The sequence below is a fragment of the Prionailurus viverrinus genome, unplaced genomic scaffold (genome assembly GCF_022837055.1).
Source record: "Prionailurus viverrinus isolate Anna unplaced genomic scaffold, UM_Priviv_1.0 scaffold_35, whole genome shotgun sequence".
NCBI classification, from domain to species: domain Eukaryota; kingdom Metazoa; phylum Chordata; class Mammalia; order Carnivora; family Felidae; genus Prionailurus; species Prionailurus viverrinus.
The window spans coordinates 847322-872156 of NW_025927605.1; the positions used below are offsets into that span (position 1 = coordinate 847322).

Here is a 24835-nt window from a genome sequence, read left to right on the forward strand (position 1 = left end):
TTTCAGTTACTTGTATCCCCTCACTGGTATCTTAAACAGCTTGAGTGAGATAGAATTCATACACACCATACAGTTTACCTATTTGAAATGTACAATTCAAAAATTTTGTTATATTCACAGGGTTGTGTAGCCATCACCACAATTTAATTTTAGAATATTTTCATTCCTCCAAAAAGAAACCTCATACTTACTAGCAGTCACTCCCTCCCCCCACCCCACCCCACCATCTCTTTCAGGTCTAGGCAACCGCTAGTCTTAGTTTTTGTCTTTAAATAATTGTATGCATTTGAATTTTGTGGTCTCTTTTCTAAAACAGGATTTATAGTAGTTATGCAGTATTTCATCATGAAGTTATGTCATAAATTGTATAAAATTTATCTTATATTGGGCACTTATTTAAGATAAGTTACTAGATGTGGAATTACTGATCAAAGGACATAAACATTTTTAAATTCCTGATAAATATTAACCACAGTGCCTTCCGGAAAGGTTGTATCAGACTGCCCTCACCATCAGTGGATGATGGTATTTTTTTGCAAATTTTATGTTGTCATATTGGACAACATGTAGTTATACGCAGTCATATTGGAAATGTTACACATTTTTTATTTTGTCTTAGACATGTTCATTCTCCTAGACTGATGATTATTCAGACAGTTGATTTGACCTAAACTCAGGCTGTTTTGGACAAGTGTACCAATATTGTCCTTTTTTACATGAAGACAGTACCACTTAGGATGTGAATGAATGCATTATCCCAGGTTCCCCTTACTTCTCCAGCTGGTTCCTGAAGGTTCTTACATTTAAATAGAGTGGCTTTTTGCCAGCACAAATTGACACTTCAGCCCATAGTGATGTACTTTGTTTCCTTGTTGGTTAATAGAGCCAAGATTTCAAACTACTTTCCACTAGGTTTTATAATTTGACTCACAATAAATTGAATTTTGTGTTTCTCCAATAACGTCCATAGCCAAGACCTCTTTTGAAAACAAGTTGTTTGTATGTTTGTAATACATAGATTACTGTTTGCTAGTGAGCTGCCATGATGCTTTTGCTTAGAAATTGTCACTAGCTAGTTATTAAACCTCTATTATCGCTCATGCAGAATTAACTTCCACTTAAAGCATTCCAGTTAAACAAAACTTCATTGTAAACCCTTTAATTGATGCCTTGTCTCTGCACATAAAGCAGTCTCATTCAGGAGTGTGAGTCACTAGCACGATTCTTAGTGGATTGCTCAGCTCATGATCTGGGATGCCCAGATAGTTAATACTTTAGAATCATGGTGAGTCAATATTACATTTTTTTAGTTTTATTCAACCATAAATTTTCTGGGGGGATGACTTTGGGAAATGCCTTTTTGAAAATTTGACATCTTGTCATTGTTTCATTTCACTGCAGTTACTTCTTTCCTGCTCCTTAGAGTTCTGAATGCCACATAATTTGTTGGTTGTTTTATGAATTTTATTCTGCCTGAGGTTATTTTCATCAAATGTTAATAGCAAGACCTTAGAAATCATCTGATATTCTCCACTTATTTCACAAATGAAAAAAAAAAAACGGCGTGGGGTGGGGAGAAATAGTCCTGAAGTGCCTGTTAGAATCTCTTACCTCCAAGTTCAGTGTTTGCTCTGTCTTGTCATAAAATTCAAGGTTAGGAATCACTATTCTAGAATATTAGTTTTAGTTCATCCTGGACTTTGTTTTTATTAAGACACATTTTTTTTTCAATATATAAAATTTATTGTCAATTGGTTTCCATACAACACCCAGTGCTCATCCCAAAAGGAAGACACATTTTTTTAATGTTTATTTTATTTTTTTTTTTTAATTTTTTTTTTTCAACGTTTATTTATTTTTGGGACAGAGAGAGACAGAGCATGAACATGGGAGGGGCAGAGAGAGAGGGAGACACAGAATCGGAAATAGGCTCCAGGCTCTGAGCCATCAGCCCAGAGCCCGACGCGGGGCTCGAACTCACGGAGCGCGAGATCGTGACCTGGCTGAAGTCGGACGCTTAACCGACTGCGCCACCCAGGCGCCCCTTTAATGTTTATTTTTGAGAGAGTGAGAGACAGAGTGTGAGTGGTCATGACCTCACGGTTCGTGGGTTCAAGCCCCACGTTGGGCTCTGTGCAGACAGCTTGGAGCCTGCTTCAGATTCTGTGTCTCCCTCTGTCTTTCTCTGCCCCTCCCCCACTCACATTCATATTCTCTCTCTCTCTCTCTCTCTCTCTCTCTCAACAATAAATAATAAAAAAATTTTTTTTCATTTATTAAGGATTTGAGAGAGCTGGCCGACTGCGTATATGCCCAGAGGGCCAGAGACCAACCCCACTGGGGCAAGTCTCCAAGAGACTCCTGCTGGCATTAGATCACACTGTGGCTGGGCCCAGGACCCAGAAGCTGGGACCCCTGAAAGTTGGTAGCTCTCCCTTGCTCAGTCCTGCTCTCCCCAGAGCAGACTTTGCCAGATCCTTCCTGCTCTCCATGGAATTACTCTTGATGGTGCATCTCACCAGCAGAGCACACACAGATCACAGGCCTGACCCTCAGTTTCGAGGAACTCTGAGAAAATGAGTTGGGTTTCTTTTTATTTTAATTTTTTTTAATGTTTGTTTATTTTTGAGAGACAGAGTACAAGTGGGGGAGGGGCAGAGAGAGAGGGAGACAACAGAATCTGAAGCAGGCTCCAGACACTGAGCTGTCAGCACAGAGCCCAGTGCCGGGCTCGAACTCATGAACTGTGAGATCATGACATGAGCCGAATTTGGATGGTTAACCAACTGAGCCACCCAGGCGCCCCTGTTTTTAATTTTTAAAAGAAACTAAGATTTTAAAATCTGGTTTGTAATAGGCTTGGAGTGTTTTTTGTTTGTTTTTTAATTAGAGGGAGATTAAAACTTGGCTCTGACCCATTTGGACTTTGTTGTTGCATTTGTAAAACATTTAGAATTTAGCACTACTTACTTGAAAATTTTTAATTTCCTGTTTATTATAGTTTCGTTTAGATTAAAAATTGACAAGGGACAAATTATTGGGTTTTTTCGTTGTTGATTTGGAACCCTTGGGAGCTTTTTTTACATGAGTCTATTCCAAAGATATATATGAAAGTGGTATTTTTGGATTAACTTTTTGTGGCCAACGTTATAGTAAAGAGCTTGCAATGGAAAAAATGAATCAGATAAACTGAAAAGTAAAGCATTTCCCTGTAGTGTCACTACACTATAAAATATGTTGAAAGTTAACAGATGATTTTAGTTTGCTTCTTCTAGTTCTCTGTTGTTTAGCATATATAACTGTATAGTAAATATCTCTTGAATACAACTGTAGTTTTTAAAACGTGTTTGTAAATATCCTACAAACTACTACATTGCAAGCTTCTTGATGATAGATAAGTACCAATTGCATGAATGAATTTTAGTCTAAAACTTTTTTATCCTTTTGTGGTATTAACCTAAAATTTATCATTTTAACCGTTTTCTAAAGTGTATAACTTTGGGGCACCTGGGTGGCTCAGTTGGTTAAGCGTCTGACTTCAGCTCAGGTCATGATCTCTGGTTCATGAGTTTGAGCCCCACATCAGGCTCACTGCTGTCTGCACAGAACCTGCTTCAGATCCTGTCTCCCCCTCTGTCTGCCCCTCCCCCATTCATGCTCTCCCCCCTCTCTCAAAAATAAATGAACATTAAAAATATATTTAAAAAAAGAATTAAAAATAAAAAAATTAAAAAATATAATGTGTATAGCTTTGGGGCATTAAGTAAATTTATATCGTGTATGACCATCTCCTGAACTTTTGAATCTTCCCGGCAGAAACTGTACCCATTAAACACTAGTTCCCTGTTCCTCTCAGCCCCTGGCAATCACCATTTTATTTTCTGTTTCTATGAATTTGACTATTGTAGGTACCTCATGTAAGTAGAATCATGTAACATTTGTCTTTTGTGACTGACTTCTTTCACTTAACATAATGTTGTCAAGGTTCATCCATGTGTCAGAATTTCCTTCCTTTAGAGGCTGAAAAATATTCCATTGTATATTACAAAATCTCATGTTTTGTTTATTCATCTGTCAGTGGACAGTTGGGTTGCTTCTACCTTTTTTGGCTCTTGTGAATAATTCTACAGTGAACACGAGTATACAAAATCTCTTGGCATCTCTGCTTTTGTTTCTTTCACTATATACCCAGGAGAATTGCTAGATCATAAGGTAATTGTATATTTAATATTTTGAGGAAACTGTAACCGAACTGTTTTCTATAGCAACTGCACCATTTTAGATTCCCAGCAGCAGTGCTCAACAAGGATCCAGTTTCTCCATGGCTTTGTTGACATTTGTTCTTCTCTTTTCTTTTCTTTTTTGGTAATAGCCATCTTGATGGGTGTGATGTGGTATGTCATGGTTTTTGTTTGAATTTCCCTAGTGATTGTGATAGTCTAAAACTTCTTATAATTTAAACTCTTATTAACCCAGACTTTGTTTCTTAAAAAATATATTGAAATCATTGGTGAGGAAATGAGGGAACCAGATTCTCATACTCTGATAGTGGAAATATAAATAAATAGGTACCAGCTTTTTGGAAGGGTAATTTGGTAATACAAATCAAAAGCTTTAGAATTTTTGGAGAGCTAGAGGGCAAAGAAATTGACCTTTTTTTGTAAACATGCAAAAATATCTTTCGCAATGTACAACTGTTCACCAGCAATTCTTTTAGAAATGGGTGTGTGTACCGAGTTGAGTATTACAACAGACCACTATAAACAACCTACATGTTCAACCATAGAAGCTTGGTTAGATTCTGATTCGGTAGGTCTGGGAGTGGGAGTTGGGTAAATAGGATGTGAGAATGAGCGTTTTCAACACGCACTCTGGGTAATTCTGATGAAGGTGGTCTGTGGACCACATGTGAGGTTCCTTTATTCATCACTACTTACATGCTTTAATTTGAGGTTCCATGGTATGCTAAGACTCTCTTGCAAACTGGTCTTGGACTTCCCTGTTCAGCCTTCTCTATGGCTACTTCCCAAACATCCTTCATCATATTCTAGTCTAAGAGGCTTCTTCTTTTTTTTTTTTTTTTTAACTTTTATTTATTTTTGAGAGACAGCATGAATGAGGGAGGAGCAGAGAGAGAGGGAGACACAGAATCCAAAGCAAGCTTCAGACTCTGAGCTGTCAGCACAGAGCCTGATGTGAGGCTCGAACCCATTAACTATGAGATCATAACCTGAGCCAAAGTTGGATGCTCAACCAACTGAGCCACCCAGGCGCTCCTGACATTATTTTTTTCAAGGTTCATCCATGTTGTGTAACATTTTTAAGGGGAATTTGTTGGGGGGGGGGTTGCCATGGAATGTCTGCTTGTGTCCCTTGCCCCTCTCCTTTTGGATTGTTGGGTGTTTTGGGGGGTAGGTTTTTGTTGTTTTTGTTTTTGTTCTTGGAACTCTTTGTATAGTAGAGAGATTAGGTCTCTACCTAGGAAAGAGTTACCAAGGGGGTACCTGGCCGGCATGCCTAGTAACTGAGTTAGCCAGGCACCCCAGGGGGGACATTTCATTAAGGAAGTGACTTTTGAGCAGACTTGAATGAGAGAGAAAGTCCTGCCAGTATTGATGAAAACAGTGTTCCAAGCAGTGAAAATAGCAAGTGCAAGTGCAGAAGTCTTGGGACAAAAGCATGGCATATTTGTCTTTTCTTTTTCTTTTTTTTTGATGTTTACTTATTTTGAGAGAAGGAGAAAGAGAATCCCAAGCAGGCTCCACCCTGTCAGAGCAGAACCAGTTGCCAGCTCGAACCCATGAGTCCTAAGATCGTGATGACCTGAGCCAAAATCAAGAGTCAGACGTTTAACCGACTGAGCCACCTTTTTAAAAATTGTTTATATATTTTGTTTATTTATTTCTGCACTGTCGGTGCAGAGCCCGACTTGGGACTTGATCTTACAAACTGTGGGATCATGAACTGAGCCAAGATCAATAGTCTGATGCTTAACTGACTGACCCACTTAGGTGCCGCCACTTTTTTTTCTTTTTCTTTTTTTAAGAATATATATTTACTTATTTTTAGAGAGGGGGGACAGGCAGAGAGAGAGAAAGCATGGCATATTTGGTGCAGTCTGAGGAACAGTGAGGATACAGGTATTTCTGAGTCAGAATGAGCAAGAGGGAGGATGGAAGGAGATGAGACCAGGAAGTGAACTACGGTCATATGGGCATGTTGTAGACTGTGGTAAAGATTTTTGATTTCATTCCAATAGAGTTTTGAGCAGGAGAGGGACATGATCTGCCTTACTTTTTAAGAGCTTTATTGGGGTTACTTTTTGGAGAATAGATTTGAGAGGGATAAGAGCATAAACTAGGAAACCAGTTAGAAGATTTTGCTTTTACAGTAGTCCTGGTTAGAAATGAAGGTGGCTTGGGGTGCCTGGGTGGCTCAGTTGGTTGAACGTCCGACTTCGGCTCAGGTCATGATCTCACAGTCTGTGAGTTCGAGCCCCGCGTCGGGCTCTGTGCTGATGCCTCAGAGCCTGAAGCCTGCTTTGGATTCTGTGTCACCCTCTCTCTCTGCTCCTCCCCTGCTCACGCTCTCTCTCTGTCTCAAAAATAAATAAAAACATTAAAAAAAAATATGAAGGTGGCTTGAATCAGAGTGGTAGTAGTGGAGGCGGTAAGGAGTGGTTGGAAGGATTTGTCAATGGTTTGGCTAGGAGTGAGGCTGACTTGAAGGTTTTTGACCAGAGGAACCACATGAATAGTGGAGCCATTTACTTAGATTTGGAAAACTGAAAATGGAGTAGGTCTTCGGAGGATGGGAGGATTGTGGTATGAGAAATGTGGGGCCTATTAGACATCCAGGAGATGTAGAGTAGCAGTTGAATTTCAGGCCTAAAGTTCAAGGGAAATGTTGAAGCAAATGGGACATCATTTACAAGTTGAATTCTGGCTGGAGGAACGTGCAAAGAACACTGAAAAAGATAGGGTAACAAGATAGGATAAAAATCAGGACATGTATTTAGAAGTTTAGAAAAGGAGAAGTGACACTGAAATAGGAACTGAAAAATAAGAGCCAGAAGAGTATGGTACCAGGGAAGCCAAGTGGAAAAAAAAAAGCATTTTGGAGAGGAGGGAGTAATCAGGTATATCAAATACAGCTTAGGAGTGCCTGGGTGGCTCAGTCGGTTAAGCATCTGACTCTTGATTTCGGCTCAGGTCATGATCTCATAGTTCTTGAGTTTGAGCCTTGAATCAGGCTCTCTGCTTTCAGCACAGAGCCCGCTTTGGATCCTCTGTCTCCCTCTCTCTGTGTCCCTCCCCTGCTTGCTCACATGCTCTCTCTCTCTAAAATATTTTTAGAAATTTAATTTTTTTAAATCTTTATTTATTTTTGAGAGAGAGAGAGCATGAGCAGGGGAGGAATAGAGAAGGAGACACAGAATCCGAAGCAGGCTCCAGGCTCCGAGATGTCAGCACAGAGCCCGACGCGGGGCTCGAACCCACGAGCTGTGAGATCATGACCTGAGCTGAAGTCGGACGCTTAACTGACTGAGCCACACAGGCGCCCCTATTCTTAGAAATTTAACAGAAACAAATTAAACATTTAAAAAATATATATAGCTTAAAAGGTTGAATAAGAATTGACCATTGAATTTGGCACCATTGAATTTGACCATTGACCAGAAGTTATCATTGGCAAGTAGTTTTGGTAGATTGGTGGTATCTAGGCTTATTGATATGTGTACTGTTCCATCACACAGATGTTACCATAGTTTATTCACCACTCATCATCAGTTATTAGCCATTTAGGTAGTTTTCAATTCTTAAGGTATTTTACATATGCAGATTCAGATGGGCATGCTGTATTTGAGAGCATTGTGAAGTAATTTATAAATCAATGCCTTATTGGATATTGGAGTTAAGAAAATACTGCATAGCAAAAATAAAAGACTTTGGAGTTAAACTAGCCTGTTTGAACCAACCTGAGCCAGTAGCTGACTTTGTCTACATTACTCAATTTTCATGAACCTGATTCTTATCTAAAAGATAAGATTTTATGAGGATTAAAATAAATGAGCACTTTGTATGCTTCCTAGCACATGTGTGTTCAGCAATCCTAAATTGTGTCTTATTCTTTTTTTTTAAGTTTATTTATTTATTTTAATGTTTATTTTTGAGAGAGAGAAAGCGTGGTTGTATTTTATGCAAGCGAGGGAGGGGCAGAGAGAGAGGGAGGGAGACAGGATCTGAAGCAGGCTCAGTGCGCTGAGAGCAGAGAGCCATATTCTGGGCTCTAACTCACAAACCGTGAGTTCATGACCTGAGCTGAAGTCGAACGTTTAACCGACTGAGCCACGTGAGTGCCCCAAATTTGTTTATTTTTGAGAGAGCATGAGTGGGTGAGGGGCAGAGAGAGAATCCCATGCAGGGTCTGAGCTGTCAGTGCAGCACCTGACACGGGGCTTGATCTCACAAACCATGAGATCATGACCTGAGCTGAAATCAAGAGTCGGGCGCTTGAACCACTGAACCACCCACTGAACCACCGAGGCACCTCTTGTTGTTTGTCTTATAGGGAAAATAAAACTTTCTGAATAAAACTTTCTGAAAAAAAGTGTTAGTAATTGGTCTTGGAAATGTAAGGAGGTGTATTTTGAGGGTGGAGAAGAGGAAAAGAGTTCTTTTGGGTCATTCCTATGGAGATTTTTCGATGATAAGAGAGAGAATAGGGGAAGATAGTCAATTTGAGTGATTATCCAATTTAATTCTATTGTGATCAGAGCACATACTTTGTATGATTTGAATAATTTTAAATGTATTGCAGCTTTGATAATGGCCTAGAATATGGTCTATCTCAGTACAAGTTCTCTGTGTCCTTGAAAAAATTGTGAGTTCTTTTGCTGTTGGGTGGAGCATACTTTAAATGTCAGTGGTTTTGTGGTTTAGTGGTTGATAGTAAGTAGTATTTGTTTTTTATATGCTTACTGTTTATTCTGTGAGTTATTGAATGAGCGGTGTTGAAATCTCCAACTATTAATTGTGGATTTGTCGATTGTTCTTAATTCTATCAGTTTTTGCTTCCTCTTTTGAGGCTCTGTTAATATGTGTATAAATGTGAATTTTTATGTTGTATTGATGAATTGACCCCTTTATCATTGTAAAAGGACCTTTATTTAAGGCTATTCATTGCTCTGAAATAAACTTTTTCTGGTAATACATAGTTACTTCTCCTTCTTAATTAAATTTTTAAATAAAGTTTATTTATTTATATAAAGAATAGGTGGGGGAGGGGTAGAGAGAGAGAATCCCAAGCAGGCTGCACACTGCTAGCACAGAGCCCAATGTGGGGCTCAATCTCCTGAACCGTGAGATCATGACCTGCGCCACCCAGGGGCCCCTCCTCTTTTTTTTTTTAAAAACATGTTCATTTATTTTGAGAGAGAAAGTGAGCAAGCAGGGGAAGGGCAGAGAGACAGGGAGAGAGAATCCTAAGAAGGCTTTGCCTGTCAGCACAGAGTGCGACGTGGGGCTCAATCCCACAAATCTTGAGATCATGACCTGAGCTGAAATTAAAAGACACTCAGGCATGTCATTTACTCCTTCCTTTTCTTTCTTTCTTTCTTTCTTTCTTTCTTTCTTTCTTTCTTTCTTTCCTCCTTTCTTTTTCTCCTTCCTTCCTTCCTTCCTTCCTTCCTATTTATTTTTGAGAGAGACAAAGAATGTGAGTGGGTTAGGAGCAGAGAGAAAGGGAGACACAGAATCTGAAGCAGGCTCCAGGCTCTGAGCTGTCAGCACAGAGCCCGACACGGGGCTTGAACTCACGAGCTGTGAGATCATGACCTGAGCCGAAGTCAAATGCCCAAGGGACTGAGCCACCCAGGTGCCCCTCCTCCTTTCTTTTGATTACTGTTAACATGCTGCATCTTTCTCCATAGTTTTGCATTTAATCTCTTTGTGGCTTTATACCTAAAGTGGATTTCTGTGTAGGCAGCATATAGTTAGATCTTGTTTATTTAGTCTGACAATTTCTGCCTTTTATTTATTTATTTATTTATTTATTTATTTTAATGTTTATTCATTTTTGAGAGAGAAAGAGAAACAGAGCATGAGCGCGGGAAGGCCAGAGAGAGAGGGAGACACAGAATTTGAAGGAGGCTCCAGGCTCTGAGCTGTCAGCACAGAGCCCAATGCAAGGCTCGAACTCATGAACTGTGAGATCATGACCTGAACCAAAGTCAGGCACTTAACCAACTGAGCCATCCAGGTGCCCCAATTTCTGCCTTTTAATTGAATATTTAGCCTGTTTACATTTAATGTGATTGTTGATGTCATAGGGTTTAAATCCACTATCCTCCTATTTATTCTGTCTCATTTATTTTTATGATTGCATAGTATGTCCTTCATTGGTTTATTAGCTGTAACATTGTTTTGTTATTTTAATAGTTGATTTTGGGTTTACTACAGCCATCTTTTAAGTTATTACAGTCTACTTTCAATATTAAATCACTTCTTGTATTATATGATAACCTTACAACAGTATATTTCCATTTCCTTTCTCTCTGCTTTTTGTGATATTGTTTTTACTTCTATTGTTTTACTATTTTTACTTCTATGTAAAAGAAGTGTGATAATAAATATAAATTCCAGGGGCTCCTGGCTGGTGCAGTTGGTGGAGTATGGGACTTTTGATCTCGGGGTTGTTAGTTCAAGCCCCACATTGGGTGTGGAGATGACTTAAAAATAATTTTTTTTAAGAAAGAAAGATCACTCCTACAATAATTGGTTGTTGCCATTTTTACTTTAAACAGCCAGTTATCTTAAAAAAATCTTTTTTTTTTTGTTTTTAATACAGCACATGTAAGCAAGGGAGGGGGCAGAGAGAGAGAGAGAATAAGAATCTCAAGCGGGCTCCAGACTCTATCCCACAACCCTGAGATCATGACCCGAGCCGAAATCAAGAGCCGGATGCTCTTGTCGGGAGACAACTAGGGAGAAAGCAAATGGTTTTCTGAAAGGTGTTGAACAGAGATTAAAAACAAAAACTTTGAAGTGAAAATTCCTAATTTCTAGTCCAGTGTTTTACCTGACACCTCACTCCATACAACAGCCCATTTTCTGCTTAAACTGTCCTGTGAACCAAGCAAGGTTCATTGCCTCATGAGGCTGCTTATTCTTTTTATGGACAGGCTGATGCAGTGGGAATTTATTTTCTAGGAGAAAAAAGTGGAGAGATTGTAATAAGTATAAAGCAGGTCCCATAGGAATGCATTTATTCATCTGTTTGTCAAACATTTATTTAACACTTAAAATGTGCCAGTTATTGCTAGAAGCTAGGGAAGCAGAGGTGAAAGACACAACATCTAGGGGCTCCCGGTCTGATGCAGTGACAAACCCAAAAGTTGCAGCAGCGTTGGGAGTAATGGTGCTTGCCTTGAGGTCTGGCACAGCTCTTAGCTCCGCGTATGTCCACCATTTGACTGTCTCCCATTGTACAGGACACTGGCACATCAGACCCGGTGTCTACTGAGTGGAGTTTATACCAACTTCTCTTGTCCCTATTCTCAATGCCCGAGTAAGTAATTAACTTATAAACTTATTAAATAAGTAATTAAACCATTTCTGTTGGAGATACCACTTTTCTAGTTTTATTCTTCCTTCCCAACTGCCAAGAAACCTGAGTTCTTTTTGTTTGACTTTGAGTTCATTCTGCACATAAGATCTTAAACTCTGAAATTTCCCCTTTTGATCTTTGTGAATTTTTTTATTAAAAAAATTTTTAATGTTTATTTTTGAGAGAAAGAGCACGAGCAGGGGAAGGGCACAGAGAGAGAGAGAGAGAGAGAGAGAGAGAGAGAGAGAGAGAGAGAGAGAGAGAATCTGAAGCAGGCTCCAGGCTCTGAGCTGTCAGCAGAGAGCCCAACACAGAGCTCGAACTCAAAAACCGTGAGATCATGATCTGAGCCAAAGTCGGACACGACACTTAACTGACTGAGCCACCCAGGCACCCTGATCTTTGTGAATTTATTCTGATCCCATGGATTCAGCCACCCCGGCGCCCCAACCACTTTAATAACTGTATGATCTTGGGCAATTTTGTAACCTTTCTAGATCTCATTTCTTCATCTTTAGAAGGGATCTAATCATGTGATCTACCTCCTGGGATAATCCAAATAATATGCTTTGTATTTAATCTTCAAAAATCCTGTGAGTTCTGTACTACAGAAAAATGTGGTAAACTTTGGATCCTGTTAGGGTGTAACTGTAGAAAACTTCAAATACAAAGAATTTGGGAGGGAATTATGTAATTTATTACCATGTTTATGCCAACTAATTTTTAAAATTCTGTTTTCTAGTACAAGAGAAGGTAGATTTGTAACCTTAGTTATTTGGAAAACGGACTAAAAATAACACATTTGGTTTGTGTCCAATAAATGTTATATAAGCAAACATTTTTTTTTCAGTGTGTGTTATTTTGTTTGTGTGAATCCTTTTGAATTATGGGCTACCATGAATTGTAGTATTCTTTACTTAAAAAGTCATCCTAGAAGGAATAGTTTTTCCACCTTTGAATTTATTCAAGAAATTGATTGATGTGACTCTATAGAAACAAAATTTGAGGGACACCTAGGTGGCTCCGTCAGTTAAGCTTCAGACTCTTGATTTTGGCTCAGGTCATGATCTCAACAATTTGTGAGATAGAGCCCCACATCAGGCTCCGTGCTAACAGCCGAGAGCCTGCTTGGAATTCTCTCCCCACCTCCTTCTCTGCCTCTTCCCTGCTCGCATTCTCCTTCTCTCTCAAAATAAATAAACGTTTAAAAAAAATAAAAATTAAAGGAAGACAATAAAGTGAAGTGTTATGTTAAATGCCAAATGATTAATGTCTATACTATATTACAATATATTCTGCATGGGGCGCCTGAGTGGCTCAGTTAAACATTCGACTTCAGCTCAGGTCATGATCTCACGGCTCCTGAGTTCAAGCCCTGCGTTGGGCTGTGTGCTGACAGCTTGGAGCCTGGAAGCCTGCTTTGGATTCTGTGTCTCCCTCTCTCTTTCTCTGTCAAAAATAAACATTAAAAAAATGTTTTTAATAAAAAAAGAATATATTCTACAAATACATGGGCAAAAGGCTAGAAATAGTCCATGAAGTGGGGAAGGATATGGGGGAAGTATGTCTTGGTATATTAAAAACATAAATTGGGGGCGCCTGGGTGGCTCAGTTGGTTAAGCATCCGACTTCAGCTCAGGTCACGATCTCACGGTCCGTGAGTTTGAGCTCCGCGTCGGGCTCTGGGCTGATGGCTCTGATGGCTCAGAGCCTGGAGCCTGCTTCTGATTCTGTGTCTCCCTCTCTCTCTCTGCCCCTCCCCCGTTCATGCTCTGTCTCTGTCTCAAAAATAAATAAACATTAAAAAAAAATTTTTTTTAAATAAAAAAAAATAAAAACATAAATTGAGGGGCGCTTGGCTGGCAGACTGTGCGACTCTTGATCTTGGGGTTGTAAGTTTGAGCCTCATGTTGAGAAAGAGATTACTTAAAAAATCTTTAAGAAAAACGCATAGTGGCGCCTGGCAGGTTCAGTCGCTTAAGCGTCTGACTTTGGCTCAGGTCAGGTCATGATCTCACGGTTCGTGGGTTTGAGCCCTGCCTGGGGTTCTCTGTCTCCCTCTCTCTCTGCCCCTCCCCTGTTCATGATCTGTCTCTCAAAAATAGATATTTAAAAAAAAATTTTTTTTTCAAGTTGGATGACAGTGCAAAGCAAGAGCCATGCAGATTTACATTTCCTGTGACCTAATATTACTGCTTCCTAGAATTTGTCTATAGATAAATTTAACCAAAGCATAAAGAATTATTTTTTCAGGAGGATAATAAGTACATATGTACATGTAAATCAATTGGGCTTTCTTAGAAAAAAACATTTAACAGCTTGCCATCCCCCTCCTGTCGTGCTCCCATGTGCTCCGCTCGTGCTCCACTCATCCTGTGCTCCCATGGCACTTGCTTTAAAAGATGAAGTATGGAAATGATTTTTATGTTTCCATGAGAGCCATTCACAGAGTAATTGCACACACTCACTCCCCATTCTGTATTCATGTCTGTTTGCTGAAAAAGGGAAGTCAGAGAAGATTATGTCCTGAATTTTAGGTTTCTGATAGGAGAGCAAAAAATGGTTCAGAAGAAAGGGAACTGTAGTGGAACATTTCTAAAGAAAGAAAATTTCCCATTACCCATTTTATGAGATGCTGGAGTTAAGTTACTAAACACATCACATATACTGAAGGTATGGGTACAGGGTGCTGTGGCATTTGTGATTGCCCTTGGGAAGCCAGGTTCTTAGGGTTCAACATTTTCTAAGTCTAGACTGTATCTTAACCAGTATACAGTGCCTACTTCTATATGTGTATGAATTGCTGCTTTATAAGCTCTGAAGGACATAGGACTAATTCCTCCTCCCCCCAGAAAAGGTAGATTATTATATGAGATGCTGAACCGTTGAGAACTGTTTCATCACATTAATTGCTAAAAAGATACTTGTCTTTGGTATGGAGAGAGGTGTAGGGGAGGAGTTTTCTAACAGTCACACTGTGATTTTGACTAATTGCAGTAAATCGAACTTCAGGCTTTAGGGAAAATGCTTTAGATGTGGTGTTTGGAAAAATCTGAGTCTGAACTTGGGGGTGTGAATCATTACAGGAGTTGTGTTAGAAACTTGACTATGTCACCATTTAAAGATTGCGTATTACTCTTGTGGTTTTATAACTTGTATTCAGTGAGAGAAGTGGTAAAATGCTTGTGTGGTCAGATTCTGCATGTAATCTTGATACTTCCATGTTCTGTAGGTGCCAGTACTATCTGTCTTTTTTTTTTTTTAAGTTTATTTATTTTAATAGTGCAGAGAAGGGGCGGAATGAGAGGGAGAGAGAGAATCCCAAGCAGGCTCTGCACTGTTAGCACAGAGACCTACTTGGGACTCAGACCCACAAACCATGAGATCATGACCTGAGCTGAAACCAAGAGTCAGACACTCAACCGACTGAGCCACCCAGGCACCCCTTTTCTTAGTTTTTCATTGACGTTTTGGAAAATTTTCCAGGTTTTTCCCAATATCTTACCCCCATCACCACCAGTTTTTCTTATTAAATTACTACGAACACATAACACTTAGAGATTGTTTTAAATTTATTAAATTAAATGATAGCAAATGAACAAAGTTGGCACCTTATGGATGACTCCTGGCCATGACTATTCAAAGTTGGCAGAACTTGATAATAAGTAATAATTTGGGGGCTCCTGAGTGGTTCAGTTGGTTAATAAGCATCTGAGTTCGGCTCAGGGCATGATCTCATGGTTCGTGAATTGCAGCCACACATCAGGCATTACGCTGGCAGTGCAGAACCTGCTTGGGATTCTCCTTCTGCCTCTCTCTGCTCCTTCCCCACTTGTGCTTTCTTTCTCTCTCCCAAATAAACTTTAACACACACACACACACACTAATTTGTCCTGGTTTTATTTTGAGAGGCAGAGTATGTATGAGAGGGGGAGGCACAGAGAGAGGGAGAGACAGAATCCTAAGCAGGCTGTACACTTTCAGCACAGAGCCCCAGTGGGGCTTCAACTCACGAACTGTGAGATCATGACCTGAGCCGAAGTCACACACTTAACCAACTGAGCCACTCAGGCACTCCCCGCAAGATTTTATTTTTAAGTAATCTCTACACCCAGTGTAGGGCTTGAACCCAAAACCCCGAGATCAAGAGTCACATGCTCCACTGAGTCAGCCAGGCACCCCGGTGTTATTATTTTTTTAAAATCACAGTACAGATGCAGGTGTTTTCTTTCCGTGAGCAGTTTCTTTGTGTGAAGCTGTAAATCACCTCCAGTGTATTCAAGTGTCCCAGTGACTGAGAGCCAGCTGTTGGGTGTTTTAACTAAACAGCTTGCTCATTGTTGGCCATTCAAATCCCAGTGAGAGGTATTAGCTGCTCCAGGGAATAGAACGGGAATAGAGTATCCAGGGTGAAGATTTTCGCAAGGCCTTTAGTGATCCAGCTTAAATCTGTTGAGATTTTTCTGCTTTGGCTTTTTCCTATAGGTGCCAGAGTTGATCTGCTTCAGATTTTCATGAATGACTCATCTTCCTGTCGTGTTTTCTTTTCTTTCTTTAAAAAAATTTTTTTTTAGTGTTAGTTTATTATTGAGAGAGAGAAAGAGCATGAGCATGGGAGGGGCAGAGAGAGGGGGAGACACAGAATCTGAAGCAGGCTCCAGGCTCTGTGCACAGAGCCTGATGTGGGGCTCGAACTCACAAACCATGAGATCATGACCTGAGCCGAAGTCGGACGCTTAACCAACTGAGCCACCCAGGCACTCCATCCTGTCGTATTTTCTTAGACTACAATAACTTAATCTTTGGGTCACTTTAAACATAGTTTCTCCTATCACATGTATTGGGAGGAATATACGGAGGTATTCAAACTCAAGCATGTTTCTTCCTCATGCTGATTAATTCCTCTGCTCCATAGAAAACTTGTTTCTTCCTGAAAATGACATTTTAATGATTATTTTCTGTAGGAGGAAGCTTGTGACCTTCACTTGTCTTTTTTCCTTCCAGAGGGAATCTGGAAAAGTTATAAGCAAAACATCATTTCTCTAAGAAAATTCTGGATAACAGAAGTTCTGAGTAACAGGTAAAGTATATTTAAACTTCTTGGATGCTGATGATCACCTATAATCTACAAAAGTAAACTGGGAGTGGGAAGAAGAGAAGAAGGAGAGAGAAGTGTGCTTTGTGTCAAGGGTTGCATTAGGAATTGTATATACATCATCTCATTTAGATGATTGTTACCCAGATGCTGGGCGTATAGATCTAAGAATCTCAGAATAAAACTGCCCTTCAAAATGCTGTTTTGAATGGATTTGCCTATGGATTGGATTTAATGTCCTCACACCACAGTTTGCAAATGTAAATCTACCATAGACCAAATACAGCGGTACACAGAATCCTGGAATCTGCTATCCTGTGCAGTCTAGCCAGTTCCTAGTCTTCCTAGTTCTTTTCTGTCTTTTGTTTTAGTTCTTGATCATTGCCAGTTATTTGCAGCTGTATCATCTCCTTGATTCTTTTTAATACTTTGTCACCAGGTCCAAAATTTAAATTTCCTAATAAGGTACCTCTTCACAATGGGGTCCAACCCAAGTGTCCCCATTATGTTCTCGGTGAGAGTCTTACCATGACTGGAAAGAATAGCTACACCTCTCACACTATTTTCTTATTTATATCTCACAGAGAAGTTTATGAAATAATAGTATGCATAAAGAATCTAGTATGCTGGGTCTGAGAAACACATCTCAGATGTTAGCTACAATTTTACCTTTGGAACTAGGGAAGACATGAAAGCTAACCAGACTTCTAGGATTCTGTAGATCCAAAGATGTGCTCATAGACTGAGGTGAATTGTCCTTCCTGGGGGTAGTAGAGAGTGAGATGCTCTTTATTCTAATTAGCACTCTGGCATGAGCCTTTAAGTTAGATTTCAAGTATTCAAAAAAGTAGTTCCTAGAGATACCATCAAAAAATTAAGTTCAGATTTTTGTATTTGTTGATTTTCCTTTGACATTTTTCATTTTTCCATTTTTATCAGGGCAAACCAATTCCATCACCATGAGTTGGAGCTTCCTGACTCGCCTGCTAGAGGAGATCCACAACCATTCCACATTCGTGGGGAAGATCTGGCTCACTGTACTGATTGTCTTCCGGATTGTCCTTACAGCTGTAGGAGGAGAATCCATCTATTATGATGAGCAAAGCAAATTTGTGTGCAACACGGAGCAGCCAGGCTGTGAGAATGTCTGCTATGACGCCTTTGCACCCCTCTCCCATGTCCGCTTCTGGGTATTCCAGATCATTTTGGTGGCAACCCCCTCGGTGATGTACCTGGGCTACGCCATTCATAAGATTGCCAAGATGGAGCATGGCGAAGCAGACAAGAAAACAGCTCGGAGCAAACCCTATGCAATGCGTTGGAAACAGCACCGGGCTCTGGAAGAAACAGAAGAGGACCATGAGGAGGATCCCATGATGTATCCGGAAATGGAATTGGAAAGTGAAAAAGAAAATAAAGAGCAGAACCAACCTAAACCCAAGCACGATGGCCGCCGGCGGATTCGGGAGGACGGGCTTATGAAAATCTATGTGCTGCAGTTGCTGGCAAGGACCGTGTTTGAGGTGGGTTTTCTGATAGGGCAGTATTTTCTGTATGGCTTCCAAGTCCACCCATTTTATGTGTGCAGCAGACTTCCTTGCCCTCATAAGATAGACTGCTTTATTTCGAGACCCACTGAAAAGACCATCTTCCTTCTGATAATGTATGGTGTTACAGGCCTTTGCCTATTGCTTAACATTTGGGAGATGCTTCATTTAGGGTTTGGGACAATTCGAGACTCGCTAAACAGTAAAAGGAGGGAACTGGAAGATCCGGGTGCTTATAATTATCCCTTCACTTGGAATACACCATCTGCTCCCCCTGGCTATAACATTGCCGTCAAACCAGATCAAATCCAGTACACCGAACTGTCCAACGCTAAGATTGCCTACAAGCAAAACAAGGCCAACATCGCCCAGGAACAACAGTACGGCAGCCATGAGGAGAACCTCCCAGCTGACCTGGAGACTCTGCAGCGGGAGATCAAAATGGCTCAGGAGCGCTTGGATCTAGCAATCCAGGCCTACAGTCACCAAAACAACCCTCATGGTCCCCGGGAAAAAAAAGCCAAAGTGGGGTCCAAAGCTGGGTCCAACAAGAGCAGTGCTAGTAGCAAATCAGGGGATGGAAAGACCTCCGTCTGGATTTAATCTTGGCTGGGATTAAAACTTGTGCTCTTCCATAGTCCGTGGTAAGCAGCGGCTCACTGAATAATGGCCTCCGTTGAGTAAACATTTGGCTCTGGTTATCTTCAGGGATGCTGTTGGCTCATGATCCACGCTCAGGGGACTCTGAAAGCGGGGCCGGGACAAGGGGGAGAAAAGGGGAAACACCATGTTCGTGGGCACATATTTCAGCAATAATACTGTTACAGAACTTTACATTTGTGTCTTCCAGATCTGGAAAAAAAACAGATATATTTAAATCATTCTTGTTGAAAAGTTTTTGTATGTACAGTATTATGGTACATTTTTTTAGTATGAGTACTTTTTTTTGTATTTGTATATTGGACCGCTGTAGTTACACTTTTATATTAAAGGAAAAAAAATCCTTAAGGTAATGCCTATTAGGCCAGTGTTATTACTTTGTTCAGCAAATTCCACCCTGGGTTTAAAGTTTTAATAGATGCTACACCTAATAAAAGTGCCTCTCGTGTTGCAGGGAAGATTTCGGATATGTCAGGAGCCGGAGGAGGAAGCATCAATTTTCAATCTTGGAAAGAAAGTCCACAGTAGAAGGGGGCTGAGATCTTTTCTCCTTTACTTAAGAAATCTTTGAATCTCATTCACCTACCCAAACCTATATCCAATCTTTGAAAACCTGTTTGTATTTTCAAAGGATATAAATGATTAACTGCAGGATTTGTTTAATTATCAAGCATTGCTAGCATATGCCTCGATGGTGTGCACATAATTTAAGTTCTCCCAAAAGGCTGATACACAAAAGTGTCCTCAGTCTGGTAGCAGCGTGGAGACCCTGACCAGAGGTGTTACTAAGATTCCTCTATTGCAAAGCCATGCCTGGAAAATGAGCCCTACTACAATGTTTAGTTGTGGACCTATTTGATTTGCCTTAAATCTCTATCCAGAAACCTGCCTTTCTGGTTTCTTAAGAAACCAGTGGTGGATATTTTCTTTGGATGTTAACATTAGAAATAAAAAAAATTCTCTTCTCGGCTAAAAATACTCAGAGCCATTTGTATTGCCTGTGGCAGAAGGCCTAAATCCAAACTCCTTATTTTTTTGTAATTTGCTGCGTAACTTTTATAATTTCTGTACTTCTGCCAATGTAGATTTCTTTCTGTATAGAAGACCAGTCAGAATGGGGATTCTATCTGTAAATAGACCTAAAGAGAATTTCAGAATTTATTCCCTCAAGGCATATCTATTTGTTAATGACAAGCATTGATGTTCACATAACACTTACAATTTGCAGTATTTTATTGATATTTTCAGTCCTGTATTCTGTGGGAGAGCTTTGCTCTCCCAGCCCATTCACATCGTTTGTCTTACAGTTTATGAGCTTGTAAGCAAGAGCTTGGTAAGGATGTAAAGGAAGGGGCCTTTGTTTCCCATGGAGCTTTTGGGTTTGAGTGTCTCACTGTTTTCTAATAGAAAGCGAGCCACCTCTGACTTTGAAATTGCAAAAGTATTATTTTTTAGGTCTTAATTTTAAAATGTCCATTCTTTATTATTTAGGAGAATCCTGGAACAGCACCCTTTGGGCATTTCTTTTTCATTTCTTTCTTTGTTCTACTCAGAAAATTTCAGCTTATCTTCTAGCCATGCATTAACTTTTTTTGCCCTTTTTTTTTTTTCTTAATCTATAAATTTTAGCCTAGAGAAGCTCCTTATAATCTCTAAACATCTTAATCAGAAAGTAAACTCAGGAGAGACTGAAGGGGAATTTCAGAAAACGATAGACCTGACATGTCCTGGATCATTAGCAGACTCGTGCAGTTTCCTTCATACCAAGTGTTTTATAAAGAAATTCAAGTGCTTATTAGAAAACAGGCAAGCTTTTAAACACCTAAGCTTATTTAAGATGAAGATCTATCAGTCCCCTCTGGTGTCACTAGAGATTCAAGGAAATTTCTTAACCAAAGGACAGAAGATACGTACACACTCAATGCACATCTACACAGAGCCTGAAGGAGACAGTGGCTTCGCCAGAGGAAAGGCTGGGGGCTCGAGAGTGACAGAGAGGAAAGGAGTCAAGCAGAAATGCCAGGCCTTTGCCTGTGTGATGCCAGAAGCATCTACTTAGTTCCTACAAACAGTGCCCTCGGTGTTTCCTCTTGGCTTGTTCCGATGAAAATGTTATTTTGTGTCTGGATAATTCTTCCAATATCTTAAAGTATATAGAAAAATATTCTAAGTCACTTCACATGTGCAAGTCTACTCTCTCACCAAAGTTTTAGCTGTGACATAGAGTTCCCAACTCTCACTGCTTTCTTGGTACATTTCTTCAGCCTTTGAACCATGGGAGTTTGCCAAAGCCATTTCCCCATAATGGCATGTCATGGACCTCCATTAGGAAAATGGCCCTATCAGTGTCTAGCTTAACCCATGAATTGGGTCTACATCGAATCTATAAAAATATCATTCTGGTTATTCTGGAACTTACAGGTATTAGTATAAAAAGCCTGTCCGCAGGTTTTTTTTCCCCCTATCAAAATTGTATTCCTTGGAACTGCCATAAAGTCATGTCTGTCCTATGACATTTGCTTCTCTAAATAGTTGAGTGCTTAGTGCTTCCATCTACTAGAACCAGGATATGGTCAATATGTTTATATTTCTTAATATACTATTGGATCTATTCCGATGTGTTTTTTGCTCATTTGTGTTAAAATGTGTTACCAGGAGAGATTTATAAAACAGGCTTTTTTCTTAATTCAAATTTGAAGGGAGAATTAGATAACATTTTCTCCTAAAGAAGTCTTAATGTTCACTTTGTGGCTTCATCTTTGCCTTATGACTTAGTTTTTCCTGTTTCTATATTTGCTCATTGAAAGCCACAAATATGTTATCTCATTTGAAGTCCATTTTTCTGGGGATTTTCCTTGACTAATCTGCAAAAAACTACTTTTGATAAAAATGAACTTTGTGATCTAAAATGGTTTTCACACCCTGACAACTCCCACATATCTGTCTTTTACAAGGACACCTATGTCTTTAAAGAGAAAAAAAAGTCCTCATTCGGTACCGTAACTCTGTCATTTCTTAATGGTGTAAAATTAAGCAGTTCACCTGACTTTCCCAAGTTTCAGGAGCTACTTCTTGGAAGTGTTATGAAGTAGTTAGAGCCTATGGTAAAAGGTATTCAAAGACCAACTATTTATTGGTCGTGTGTCTGAACTTGGGTCTTCAAGAAAAAAATAGTTGACAAAACTACACAATGGCAGTAGTAAACCATCCTCCAGTGCTCTTGATCACAGGAGTCGGTGATGGCTTAAAACACTTGGCTTTAAGCAGTTTATACCAAGAATGGACTTAAATGTCATTCCCGTTAGTCATACTGATGCTTTACCCTTTCAGCTTATAAATGTCCATGCTTTATTCCTTCTGTCTCATTTAGGAGACCGTATACCTCTAACATCTACAGTTTATGATAAATTTTTGGCCAGCTAGCTTGCAGTAAAGGCAAGTATGTTATACTTGAACCTACTTTAAGAAATGCCTTTTTATAAAGGAAGGGTCTTTCTTGACTGAAAGGGACCTGTAAGTCAAAGATACACAGTTGTGGGTCATTTTGATTGGAAGATTCCAGGTATTAGGTTAATTGTATCTGTATAAAAATCATGTAATCTCATGAAGAGCCTTACCACCTGAAAATAAGAAAGCCCCAGCGCCTCTACAGTGTAGAGTTTGGAAATAAAAGTTACATTCTGGCCACACATCATGGAGAGATTAAAAGATTTTATTTGTTGCCCCTAATGCAGTTGTGTTGTTTTTAATAATAATGTTAAGTGAGTTTGGTTCATGCACATTCCACCTTAATAGTCATACTTTTTAGAAAGAGGCAATCCAGGGGTGCCTGGGTGCCTCAGTCAGTTGAGTCTCCGACTTCGGCTCAAGTCATGATCTCACAGTCTCTGAGTTCGAGCCCCAGGTCGGGCTCTGTGCTGACAGCTCAGAGTCTGGAGGCTGCTTCTAATTTTGCATCTCCCTCTCTGCCCTTCCCCTGCTCATACTCTGTCTCTCTCTCTCTCAATAATAAAAAAAAAATTTTTTTAAAGAGACAATCCATAGTATTCTAAAATCCAGGAGTCCAAACAAAAGAAAGTCTTACTCCCATGCAAAGTCCCTACAGAAATAAAAGGAGTAAGTGTTTTACATTTCAAGGTTGGCTTGTTGAACCAGCAAAGACATTGGCTATTTGCTTCCAAGATTGGAAATTTTTCTTCATTGTACTTTCCAATTGTGTTTTCTTTAATAAAGCTCTTACAGAAGTCTCTACCTCAGGCACTAAGTATTAGATACAGTTAGCATATTGATACTGAAAAACTTAGCTAGGACTTCTAGCTTTTTAAGATAATTGAAATATAATTTTCAACTGTTAACCAGCAATCTAATGTCATGTGTGGCTTGGATGTTGTATGAACAGCTAAGGAATTACCATTCTAGTGCCAAAGATCACTCATTGCTAATTTTGTTCTGTACAGTTAATGTAAAACTTTTATGGTGGGGACAGACTTCTGTGCTCGGGGCCTTGTCTCTAGGAAGATTTGTCAGTTCCAAATGTTTTGTGAGTTCCAAATACAGTTTAGAAGATTCATTTGTGGTCTGTGCATCTTTTCCCAAACTTGAGAACTCGGCTGCCAGTAAATGTCATATTGAGGATTTTACCCCATTCTTTGTGTAAAATAGTACCTGATGGCTTAATGGTTTGTACAGAAAACCTGATATGAAAATCTCTCCTAGTACATTCACCTGTAAACTGATCTCAGTGGGAATGCATGAGCAGAAAAACTTCCAAGCAGGTGACTTGGGCTCAAAACATGCCCTTGTTCATAGCTGAGTTACACAACTCCTGATTACTGTGGCTACGCGGATTGGCATATTACTGGCATCCTAAATCTGGGAAGGGGATGTGGCCTTGTGTAAAGGAGTGGGTGGGTCTGGAGGCTAAGCACAGAAACTGGGAACACAGCCTGTCTCGCTCCCTGTAGTTCTCAGGGCCTTTTTTTTCTCCAAAAGGGGGGCCTTCTGAGAGGGATGTTCCCTGCAGACCCACACTGGTCTTGGTATGGCTAACGTGCCTTTTGGGCAGGAAGTGTGGGAGGGGGTTAGGAGAGGGTAGCATGTATTGCAAAAGTGCCCTGTGTTCACCCCACCCTGGGCCCGGACACAGAAGGCTGGCTGGTAGGTCACGCAAAGAGCGCACCCTCAGCAGCAGAGTGTAAACTGGTCAGCCAGCCATATTTGGTAATAAACTTGTGAGCCGTTCCAAGCTGTTGGAGCAGTGAAGGCACCCTGTTAGTTTTGAAAGTGGATTCTTTGGCAGATTGGCCATCAGAACAGAGACTAATACCTGGAAAAGGTGTCCTCCCTCCTCGAAGTTAAAAATCTTTGCTGTGTGGAGTTTAAAACTACTTCTAAGACTTCTGTGAATCTTAAAGTACAATATTTTTAGGGTTTCTCTCCTTTAGTTACCCCAGATTGGAAGCCTGTCACCCACGGGCGTGAAGACTGTTAGAGGTTGAGGCAGAGTGGAGAACAGATCCGGGCCTGCACCCTTGACTCCTTTCCCGGAGGAGTGGGCGGCAGCTGCTGGTGGGGAAGGCAGCGTTGCGGATCTTTGCTGGGTGGACCTTGCTGTACCTGCCGTGTTTTTTCCAGATGTGACCATTGAGCTGCCTGTGTAAGAAGAGACAGGGATGCCTGTTAAAATGTTGGTTCCTTGGACCCTTCTCAGATCTGCACATTCAGAACTAAGTTCCCTAGGTGATTCTTAAGAAATCTTTTATTAAGGTATAATTTACATGTAAAATTCACCCTTTTTGTTTAGTAGTTACCAATGCATACAGTTGAGTAGCCTCCCCCAGAAGACACAGAACACTTGCTTCGCCCAACAATTTTCCACATGTGATATCACATATTAAGTTTTGAGAACGACTTAGCTTAGGGAAAA

General features: G+C 40.1%; 1 protein-coding gene across 6 annotated transcripts in view; it reads left to right on the top strand.

The window, feature by feature from the left end:
- GJC1 (gap junction protein gamma 1) overlaps positions 1-23464 on the top strand; it is a 38745-nt gene extending 15281 nt beyond the window's left edge. For 3 of the 6 annotated variants that reach the window (XM_047845305.1, XM_047845302.1, XM_047845306.1), the window contains exons 2-3: positions 16612-16687; positions 17642-23464. In XM_047845305.1, the coding sequence (XP_047701261.1) occupies positions 17662-18852 (1191 nt within the window). In that variant the 5' untranslated portion in view covers positions 16612-16687; positions 17642-17661 and the 3' untranslated portion in view covers positions 18853-23464. Of the gene's footprint in view, positions 1-16297; positions 16688-17641 lie in introns of those variants that run through there. The other 3 variants (XM_047845303.1, XM_047845304.1, XM_047845301.1) reach the window with 2 other exon arrangements.
- Positions 23465-24835: the final 1371 nt, after the last annotated feature.